Here is an 11,673-nt window from a genome sequence, read left to right as displayed (position 1 = left end):
GACCCCACAGTTCGTCACTTCTGCGGTATTTAATGACTTTAAACCCTCTCTGCTGTGTGTGTGTGTATGCGCGCGCGCGTGAGTGTTCAATAGTGTGTATTTCCTCCTCTCTGATCAATTAGTGCTTGCAAGTTTTCTCGCATATTTATACATCTTGCAATACGATCTTGCGGAATGTTGTGCCAAATTTTCATTAAAATTTCTCCCAATTCTTCTAAATTTGGCGGCTGTTCTTCGCGACGCCTTAATCGTCGTTCTTGGCGTCGACGAAAGAAACGCTATGATCAACGTTGCGTAATGCCAGTACGATCTTACAACGGCGGTTCCGTGATGGTGTGAGGGTGTATATCACTTACAAGACAAAGTGATCTAGTGATCCTGCCACCTCCGGCAATGACAGGTGTTCGTTATATCAACGATATTCTACGGCCACACGTTTTGCAATTAAATCGAACTTGTAGGAATTTTATTTTCATGCAGGACAACGCTCGATTTCATACGGCGAATATAACGCGACGTTTTTTTGAACGACACGCAACTAGACTGTTAACTCATCTCGCCAATAGCCCGAACTTAAATTCATTTAAGCACATTTGGGATAAAATGGAACGATGATTAAGGCGTCGCGAAGAACAGCCGCCAAATTTAGAAGAATTGGGAGAAATTTTAACGAAAATTTGGCACAACATTCCGCAAGATCGTATTGCAAGATGTATAAATATGCGAGAACGCTTGCAAGCACTAATTGATCAGAGAGGAGGAAATACACACTATTGAACACTCATGCGCGCGCGCATACACACACACACACACACACACACACACACACAGCAGAGAAGGTTTGAAGTCATTAAATACCGCAGAAGTGACGAACTGTGGGGTCTTTATCTCTGCTGTAATACACACACACACACATACACACCTACACACAGAAACACACACACACACAGACACACACACACACAGACACACACACACACACACACACACACGCACGCACGCACGCACGCACGCACGCACACACGCACGAAGGGCAAAAATCCGACCGGCAACCTTCACGTGGTGCATATTGGGTAATGCTAATGTCGGCGGTAGACGTCATTTTTCGGAAAAATGTACTGTAAAAAATGTGTTTCTTCGAAGTCTTGTAACTCGGTCAAAAAAAATCGTAGAAAAAATTTTAAAAAAAGCATTTTGTAGAAAAAATGTCATACTTTATGACACTTGCTTTGGATTTGTCGAGAAAAAATTTTTTATTGAGCTACAGGCTGTTAAAAATACGTAATTTCCTATAAAAAACAGTGTATCTGTTTTGGGGCATAGTACTAAGAAATTGAAAAAAATTTTTAAAACCATTAATGACATGTTAAAGCTGAAACTTCGAGCTTTAAAATGGTTTTTTGATTTTTTGTCTACGATGCTTTTTCACGGAGTACGGATATCATTTGTAAAAAATGCAGGTTTAGCTTCAAAGTTGCGTAACTCGGTCAAAAAAAATCGTAGAGAAATTTTAAGAAAAGCATTTTATAGGTAAAATGTTGTAGTTTATGAAGCTTTACTTGAATTATTCGAAAAAAATTTGTTGGTCGAGCTGCAAAGTGTCAAAGATACGAAATTTTAACGAACAAAACAAGGTGTGCTTTTTTACTGCATAAGACAAGGAAGTTAAAAGAATTTTGAAAATCTGCTGGTAGAGCGTTAAAGCTCGATCTTCAAGCTTCAAAATGCTTTTTTTATTTTTTATCTCCGATGATTTTTCACCGAGTTACAGTCATTTGAAAATAGCCTAATTTTTGGTTTCTTGAAAGTGTTCCCTATTTTTTTTTGAGTAGTGTATGTAAAAAAGTACATTTGGATTTAAAGTAAAATTTTTATTAAGTAAAAAGTCTTATCATACAACCAATTAAAATTAAAATTTTATCTAACGCTTCCACAAGCATGCGATGGGTTTCTGCAGCAGTTTTTTTAAGCTTGAAATAAAACTTGATGCAGGTTCTTTGCTTAGAAAGGATAACAAATTCATCTTCATCTAAGTCTTTGTAGCGCTAATTTCTAGCGCTAAATTCCCTGTATTTACTTTTATTTTTACTCACACTTAACTCTACTTTTAGCCACGCACGGTCCGTAATCTTAGGTTCATGAATTACTTGTACTATTTTATTATTATTAGAGAAAATTAAATCTATAATTGTCTGACTGTCTCTTGTAACTTTCGTTGGTTCGTTCACATACTGTTTCATGCCCAAGATTAACATTGTCTTTTGTAATTTCTTCGCATAAAACGAGTCCGTCATAAGGTCTACATTAAAATCTTCTATTACCATGCATTCTCCCTTTATTATTAACTCCTCTACTATATCCTCGAAAAATCTCATGAAATCTCCGTGCAATACGCTTGGTGAGTGATATATTACCATTATTACTCCTTTATAAAGTTTTTCTTTCATTTCTATCGCACCACACCAGCAATTTGATTCTAACTTTTTTATTAATACTACTTCATATCTAATATCGTGTCTTATACACATAATAACTCCCTCTGTGTTCCTATTTTCGGCATCGCATCTAATTACAGTGTAACCCGCACATTTACTTCACTGTCTTCTATGTCCCTAATCAGCCTGGTCTCTGACATCGCTACCATCACAAGATTTATCCTTTTCATAACCTGATACTGCAGTTTGTCTGTGTGCGCTGGTAAGCTCTGCGCATTTGTATATATAATTATTTCTTCTTTCTTCAGTAGTTGCTATTTTGTATCCTCCCAACCTGGTCTGCTCTTCTCTTCCTGTAACGCTCTCTTAAAAGTTAGACATTCTCGACTGATGGCTTTATGTTCGTCATTTATTTTTAAATTATATGTTCTATTTTTGAACATACAATTCACACAATTGCTCTCCGTCGCTGTGCAAACACGCGAACTATGATTTCCTGCGCATTTGCAGCATGTTTCTTCTCTCGTACAATTTTTAGCAATGTGGAAGTATGCCCAACATTTAAAACATCTTTAGATGTGATTAAATACACAGGACATTTCTTCCATCCTATATTTAGTTTTGATTTCTTCAATATCAGCTCGTGCGTCTCTTCATCTACTTTCATAATTATTGATCCTTCTTCATTTCCTCTTTTTTGATTGTTACTCTTTTCTTTAATCATTCTCTTCTTTTCTTTAACTATTCACAATTCGCATATTTACTGTATTTATTTTATTCTGCTTCTTAATTGTATTTATAAGTTCATTATCATCTAAGTTCATCTCTTCTAAATTTACGTTAACAATTTTTACTTTTGGTTTCGATTGAGACGACTCGAACACTTTATAATGCTCTCCCAGCTTAGCTTGTACTCTCTCTTTCAATTTTTTCACCTCGTCTCCAGTTTCACAACCCATAATTACTACTCCTTTGCTTCCTTTCTTTAAATTCGTTACTCCCATTGCCATATTTTTTATATCTACCTTCTCCTTTTTCGAGAGAGAGAGAGAGAGGAACTGGATGCACAGCATACATATATTTAAATGTTTCCGCATTCTTTGAGTGGGCGACATTAAATTGATTCCTTGAGACAAATTGCAGAGTTTTTAAGAAAATGTTCCTGTCGGTGACGTTTCGGCGACACAATCAAAACATGAGAGCAGTAGCTATGCGGTAATAGTAAACATATCAAGCAGTTTTGGAATAGTCTTGTCCGTGAATAATTATCAACACTCGGGAAACAAGGATACCTGTAAAAAATAAGAGAACCATAAGATTTAAATTGTTACTCGGCTCCTCTACTGATTAGGCGATGCTAATTCAATTCATGATGTAAAAATATTATCGTGATTAAAATATCGAGAAAAAAATAGAATTGCACTATGAACGTTTTCTTGTGTATATCCAAGCTTTGTGTATATGATGTTAGAAATCGGTTCGAGTTCTGGATCTAAAAAAAAATTACTGAAACTCGATTCGTGAACACAAGAAACTCGGATGAAAATTTCGTAATATAGAAACCTCGTATAGAAAAATGCATCCTCTCCCATTTTTCCGTACTAGATTCAATTTATGCTGCCAATATTAATTTCTTATAAATAGTAGATAAATGTTGGTTAAGGTAACGTTGAACATCGAAATTGTAATTTTCACAACCTTTAATAAATAAAAATCATAATATTTTAATATTATTATTTAGTATATATTTTAATATTATAAATTTAGTAGCTAACCTCAGATATTTGAGTATAATGCTATCTAGAGTCTTCAAACTACAACCATTTCTATTTGAGAACTTGAATCGGGAAGTTATACAAAGTTAGACATTCAGGGCTGGCTCAGCGCGTATCTTTATGATCGAAACCGACATCAACGGACGACTCAAGGCATCGCCGAATACAAATTGATGAAATTTCGTGCAATCCAATTTCGCATAATTTCAGCGATGGTATTCTAATCAATGTATCGTCAACTTAAACAAATTGTTTTTAAGATCTTTTTTAAGTATATGTCGATGTTAAAGAAGATTTCCCGCTGTTTACCGCCGAATTTTTTTTTATGGTAAAATTAAGAACATTCTTTCCAGTACTATGCCCCTTAATTATTCAGAAGCAGGCGTATAATAGGCCAAAGCAAATCTCAGAATTCCACAATGCACTCTACAACTTCGGCTTTGCTTGAGCTTCCCTTCTCTTCGAGTGGTTATCAGCGACCTGTCTCCCGGATCTGTTTCTTCGAGATCGTCTCAAGGTAATGGGCAACGGCGCATGCCACTTGGCGATACGTAAATCTTTATTCTCGATTTTTTTTTACATTATCATTTGTCGTGGTAAGCGCGCGCCGCCCGCGCAGCGTTTACTTCTGCGCGTGGAATGCAAAGCAATAATGCAATGCTATAAAAGCCAGATAAGAGACACTCGCGGGTCTTCCTACTCGCGAAGACTGTAAGCTGTCAGTCGCGCGTCGATCGTTAGTCGTTACCTGCACGTGCGTTAGTTGTTAGATAAGAAATTTTGCTTACCGTGTGTCACCGTCCCGCGTCCGGCATCGCGATTGTTCTTTATTCTCCACTCGACGCGGAGCCCAAAAGAAATCAGGTAGATAGCACGTATCATTAAATTTACCCTCTTCTGTTCTTCCTCTCTGCTGTCATCTTGCATAAAAACCGCAAATACACTGAAAAAAAGGTTTGTGATAATAATCACGCTTTGGTGAAATAATTTCAATGTCTGATTAATACAATCAAATATTCAGTAATAATTCGTAATTATATTAGTAGTAACATAATAACCAGTCGATTATCAAATTGTTTTTAAATTTAGTTATATTAATCGAACATTTTATTGACATTATTTCATCAAAGCTTAATATAATGCGGATCACTTGATCACTTTCTGATCGACCTGATAGTTATCACTTAGACTTGATTTTTATTACCAAATTTTTTTTTCAATCAGTAAAAACCGTTGACAATCCTAATTTTTTTTTCTTATGCTTAACATTGAAATAATTTACAGAGCTATTGATTAACAGTGCAGTTGTAAGAAACGGAGCAGTAAATATATTTGCGTGATAAATGGGGACATCTGCCATAATATTTTTTATTATCACTTGACGTAATACTCTTTGTCGAAATATTTGTTGAGTTCGAATCGAGTGAACGATTTACACACGACACGATCATTTTTCGCGCTTCGACTACTGATTTAACTTGCAGCTTCGATTCACCTGATTCCACAATCGAGCGAACGTTTTCATTAAGTGTGACGTTCTGTGACATAATCCCCAGGGCATAAATATTCAGCAAGTTAAAGAGAAGAGGAAACATCCTTTGTTTTCCTCGACGAAGACATGGCAACGACCGAAACGTACCAGATCAAGTCGACGACCAAGGGCATAAGCCGCAGAAATGTCGTTCCCATAATTCACGTTCGAGGAACCCACTATGAGATCGGCTTTGATATCGTAAGGATTAGATAATATTTATTCGACGACTATTTATTTTATCAGTGCACGACGCGGTTTTCCAAATTGAACGCCGCCTTTCTACGAGATTTTTGGAGAATTAAAAACTGTTCACCGTCTCTCGAAAGTCCTCGAAAGGGGATAAAAAAACTTTGATGAAAGAATCTTGTATGACAATTGCCTCATTATTTTCCCAGTAATTCGGCGTTAGTCTTACATATAATAATTGTTTTGTTTTAATATTTAATGAATTATAATAACATCAGTCATTTTGACGTATTATTTACAGTCTATTAATTTAGTGTGTAATAACAGATATTTCAAATTTATTTGATTTGTTTCGAAATTCGACTGTCACTTTAATGACAAGTCGGGCATATTACATTACACTTTTTCGTTTTTTTTTTTCACATTGCAAATGAAACCTGTCGGCAGCCGATGTAATTTATAGTGACACTTACACTCGGATAAAATATGGGTAGCACAAAGCGCGCATAAATCACGATCGTCAGTGCACCTTGCAATGCATGAGTTTTTTCTCGTGTCCAACCCGGAGGAACGAACTCTGATATATCGCGATTTAAGAAGGTGCATAGCTAATCTGATTGACACAAGTGCGAGGCAAGATAACACTTGGATAGAGGGATTACGAAAAAGAGAATGGACATTGGTGCGACGTTCACCGGGATGACATTCCTGCTGTTCTATATATGCTTATCACGCGGCGTTAGTTAATCTATCACGACCGTGCATTTAATTAAATCACGCGAAATGCGTTTTCTTTTTCCCCTATTTTTTTCTGCATTAGGGACGCACCTTTGCCAAGATGATCCAAAACTTTGTCGACGCCTATGGACCGTTGAACGAAATCTATCTGCCAATATTCGCGACCGAGGAGGGCAAAAAGGTTTATAATGAAACTCTTGACGCGGTCAAGAAACAGTTTCCGCAATATTTGAGGGAGATCGAGGGGACGGCAGACGGAGCAAACGTGCCGTTCCACAAAGTACGAAAAATAGTTAAATAATGCATCTTGGAGATACAATAAATTAATTATTAACAGCATTTAAAAAAATTGACAAAGTCGGAAAGTTGAGACTTAAAATTTCGAGTTTTTGTTATCAAGAATTAATTAATTAAGTTAATTTTCTTTAAACTCTGCAAATTTCTGGTTACTTTAATCGTTTTAATAGGTCGAGACTTAGGATAATAATAAAAATTAAATAATTGTAATTGACTTTGATTTACATGATTTCAAAATTAAAGTGCAACCATTTCAGCTATTTCTGATGCATTTGGACGACATTCTTCCGAACGTTACTGGAATACAAGGAAATGCACTTCCAGTCGGTTGTACAACCATCATGTGCAATCAATCGGGACATGTAAGAGTGAAAATAAATCGGAATAAATTATAGTATATCTGGCGGCGTGTAATAAACACTTTCGTCAAAGCGAACTATCGCGGATTTTAACTTTTTATGTCACTTAAACACGACATCAATGAAGATGTGTGAGAAAATAATAGCTATTATCACAAATTTAATTATTATATCAGATAAAAGAAATCAAGAATTAAATCAAAAGATCTAATTGTCCTTGAAGCACACTCAGCCAATAGATATTTTATTTTTTATTGATATGTCACGTAGCAATTATCTATTGCAGCAACTCCGCGTTATCTCGAGATTTAATAGCAATCGTAAAACGCGAAAGTTAAAAAAATATGTACGAATATTTATAGCCGGATGATGTCAGTTTGATTTTCTGTGTAAAAAAGCAATAGTAATGATACCGGAATAAATTTATTAATTTAGCACAACTTCCTTCTCCGCAAATCTCTCTTTGGAACGTCACGATTATTATCTTATATAACAAGTACGAAACTACAAATGTTATCTCACCGTGGCGATATTATCTTAATCGTCTCTCTATTTCGCAAATAAATCATAAATATTCGTACATTAAGCTCGTATATGCATAGTATGTTAGTATAGTATAGAAATGCATAGTATAGAAATGTTATATAGTCTATTCTCTGTATATAATTATTATTATTATTCTATTAGTTCAATCTATATTATTTGATTACAGCTTGGATTTATTTTATTACTCTTACCTTTTTATTTACGCATTATTTGATTTTATTCTGTTTCCGTGACGTATGCTTGACGGTAAGCGCAGGAGATTTTAGGTCACAATGAGGATGCTCTTAGGGAGACTTTGAATCACTGGTATCTCGTGAATGCTCACGTAATTGAGAAGGGTTACAAAGAGGAGAAGTTCACGTCGTTGAGTTACGCTGGTTTCCTACCGGGTTACACGATGGGTTACAACCACCATGGCCTCGTTTACAGCATTAACACCCTCAGTGCTGCGGTTCTACGATCCGGCAAGACTCGTGAGCTTTGTTTTTATGGAGCATCTTCATAACTTAATCGTCACCCTGGTGAAAATATTTTTCACAATTTTTATATAAACTTCAGAATTTTTGTATAATTTATAACTTAAAAAAAAATGTAGATTTATACCAATTAGAATATTATTCAGAAATGTTGAGAAAGTCTACATTTCATATTTATGAATTTTGAAATATCATAAAATTTCAAATATTTTTTTAGAAATTATAGGATGAGAAATGAGAAATTTTAGAATATTTCAGAATTTACATATATGAAAATTGTATAAAAATATGTAGATTTGTTCTCAGTATTTTTGAGATTTTCCAATTCGTAGAAAAATTTTTCACCGTGATAATTATTTTAAATTATAGTTCTTTGAAAAAATCCATTTTGCGTCGTCTGATTCAGAAAAAGTTTTATACGACACTTATATTTTATATAAAAATTTAGTTTGGTCCTCTAATTGAGATTTCACTACTCCCAGCGCGATACTTCCTAACGCGAGCACTGCTGGGCGTGGAGAATTTCGTACAAGCGCAACGGACGTTGAAGAACGAGGGTTACGGTGCGGCGGAGGGCTTCTCAGTGAACATGACGTTCATCGCACAAGAGGACGACCGGATGTTTCACAACGTCGAGGTGGGCCCGGCTGAAACAGGCGCGAACCGGTCGCAGCTCATCGTCCTGACTATTAAGCTGGGCGAGAATACCTCGCATTGCAACAAGTACATGATGCCCACATTACGCATTGATTTACATATGCGTAGACAGAACATTCCGCACCGCGAAATAAAATGTTTATTTATTTGTCCGCACCTAGAGAAAGTTATTCTTTCGCCTACTCTCATCACTCTTCAATCGTTATAATAGCAAAACACAGACGGTTGACCTAATCGAATAACACATACAATCAATCATAGGAAAAAAAAAAATCAGTATAACATTAAATCAAATTATCAAAACAGTATCAGATTAAAACTAATATATTCTATATATTTAACAATCATCGTTTCATATATAAGCAAGAAATTATATTCTTGCTTATATATAACATGAATCTTCTTTAAAGAATACGATAATCTTAAATTTCAGCAAAATATTTATATTTCTTTTAGATATATATATTTCAATATCACAATAGTCATTTAAAGAGCACAATATGTTTGGATAATAAGTTGATAATTAACAAATTCTGGGATTAAAGATATTTTCTATCTAATATATTTTCCTTTTAACTCGTGAAAATTATTGAATAATAATAGTTTTCTTAATGAAACTGTATGAAATTTCTTCATATATCGATCTATATCTCATTTCAATATTTAATATTTCGAATATAAAAATATTCTTAAAGCAAGAATGTTCTTTCCTATGGATTTGAGGTATCTACGTCTAAAAGTGGCGGAAGTGGGAGGAAGAATCATGGAGAGCAGCATCAGGAGAGCGGAAACGATTTCGAAGCATCCGCCAGTTAAATGTCGTCAGGATGTAATCAACATACTTAGTGATCAGACAGGCAAGAAGTATGGGATTTATCGAGACGATCTCGGTAGCGAGGTCAAGACGATTGCCACTGGTATGTATTTTTTTTTATTTTTTTATTATTTCCTTTACGTTGACGAATATTTTTACCTAGAAACAAAAAGTGACATTCTATAAAGCCCAAGAGATTACATCATTTTTATTGAAAAATTTCCTGATATTACGTCTCCAGAAATGAAAACTGATTAAAATCTCAATACGTGCTTAATTCTCTTTAGCGCTTCTTCGATCGATGAATCAGAAGTCGCTTAGTAGAATTGCAAAGATCTATCGATATTCCGAATGCATATAAAGAAAAACGCGTGAGAAGAGCTTGCAAAAGACTTCGGAAATTGTTTGCAAACCTACGACTTATCTGTTTCAGGCATCTTCGACTGCATTGAACGTACGTGGTCTATTTACACGGACATCCCGCAGTTCAACGAGCCAATAGTGGTGATACCTATGCAACTTCGTAATTTCGCGGCTTCACAAAATGACAAAGCAAAATAATAACTCTTCATCTTATACGAATCACGAAAATGTAGCATTTGCTGCATTCATATTTTACAACATATATTTTATAACATATGTAATATTAACAATTTTAATTAAAAGAAATAAATATATATATATTAAAGAATTTTTAATCTATCAAATAAAATGTAAGAAAGTTGATGCAATCTGGCTGTAAAGAATTATTGAAATTTCGAAAGAAATATTGTACAAAATTAGAAAAACCCATACGTCATTAAAGTAATTATGTGTGGTGGAGAAAAGATCTATTGTTCTATTGTGTATGCAACCTATTGTTTTCTATATTTATCATTAAGAAACTATCGATATCTCAATATCCTTGTATAACATTATAATATAGATGTCATTATGGAATTATAGGATTGAATGTTCTTAGCACTGATAGCGTAATTTTTTCTAAACTGCAAAAAATGTTCGAAAAAGAAACCTCAAAAATTAATATTATTAAGTCTTAAAAAAAGTACTTTATTTAAATATTTAAATCGTATGTGCACGTGTAATTGACTTTGGCCATTTCAGTTTCAAAACTAGATACGCTATCAAAGTAAAAGGTCTTATGCAAGCTAGAAAGGAAGTAAGAAAGAAAATTTTAGATCAAGCGCAGTCTATCAAAAATGCAAATAACATATTTAAAAAAATATATAATATTAAGCTCCCATTAAATAATAAAAAAGACTTGGACAGCTTCAATGATCGTCTTAATAATGATACCGAATTTTGATCAAATTTTGTGAGTACAATTATTTTGTCCAGAAATATATTACTTATGTGCTATATTTATTTTGTTCATAGAAACTTAATCATTATAGTGTAAACACCTTTGCCGATACGTGAATTATTCCACTACTTTATCCAAAAATATAACGTATATTATGAAAATGATTATAACACGTAATGTCGCAATGGAATACACGGCATCCGAAAATACTCCTGGAAAAACTTTAATGAAAGGTCAACATTTGTATGAATGTATAGAAGGTACATGAATATTTTAATAACAATAACTAATAATTTATTGAAAAAGATTCAGTAATATTTTAATTACTAAAATTTGTTGTATATAAATCTTGCCTATTCAATTTGTAGACACATTTCTCCAAAATTAATTCCAAGGCGAAATTGCAACTAAAAAAATTCTATTGGAGGTATTGAGTTCCTCGCTTACCAATACAAAAGATTGGGATGGACACAGAAAGGATCGGATTAAGACAAATGTTTGACAATTTATATTTGTATTTATATTTATATTTATTTTATAGATATTTATTACT

At 34.1% G+C, this 11,673-nt stretch overlaps 1 protein-coding gene across 4 annotated transcripts; it reads left to right on the top strand.

Annotated features, from left to right (window-relative positions):
- The first annotated feature begins 4,907 nt into the window (after window positions 1-4,907).
- On the top strand, window positions 4,908-10,596 carry LOC105198830. Of its 4 annotated transcripts, none has more exons than XM_026140659.2 (8): window positions 4,908-5,074; window positions 5,767-5,942; window positions 6,751-6,948; window positions 7,223-7,327; window positions 8,127-8,343; window positions 8,829-9,069; window positions 9,727-9,920; window positions 10,251-10,596. In XM_026140659.2, the coding sequence occupies exons 2-8, from the start codon at window positions 5,829-5,831 to the stop codon at window positions 10,376-10,378; spliced, it is 1,197 nt and encodes a 398-aa protein (XP_025996444.1). In that variant the 5' UTR covers window positions 4,908-5,074; window positions 5,767-5,828; the 3' UTR covers window positions 10,379-10,596. The 4 variants fall into 4 exon arrangements, with proteins under 4 accessions (XP_025996444.1, XP_039303041.1, XP_025996445.1 ...); XM_039447107.1 differs by having other exon boundaries at window positions 5,695-5,942; XM_026140660.2 differs by having other exon boundaries at window positions 4,908-5,164.
- Window positions 10,597-11,673: the final 1,077 nt, after the last annotated feature.

Source organism: Solenopsis invicta, chromosome 3 (genome assembly GCF_016802725.1).
Source record: "Solenopsis invicta isolate M01_SB chromosome 3, UNIL_Sinv_3.0, whole genome shotgun sequence".
In the NCBI taxonomy this organism is placed as follows: Eukaryota; Metazoa; Arthropoda; class Insecta; order Hymenoptera; family Formicidae; genus Solenopsis; species Solenopsis invicta.
This window is presented reverse-complemented; position numbering and strand designations above follow the sequence as displayed.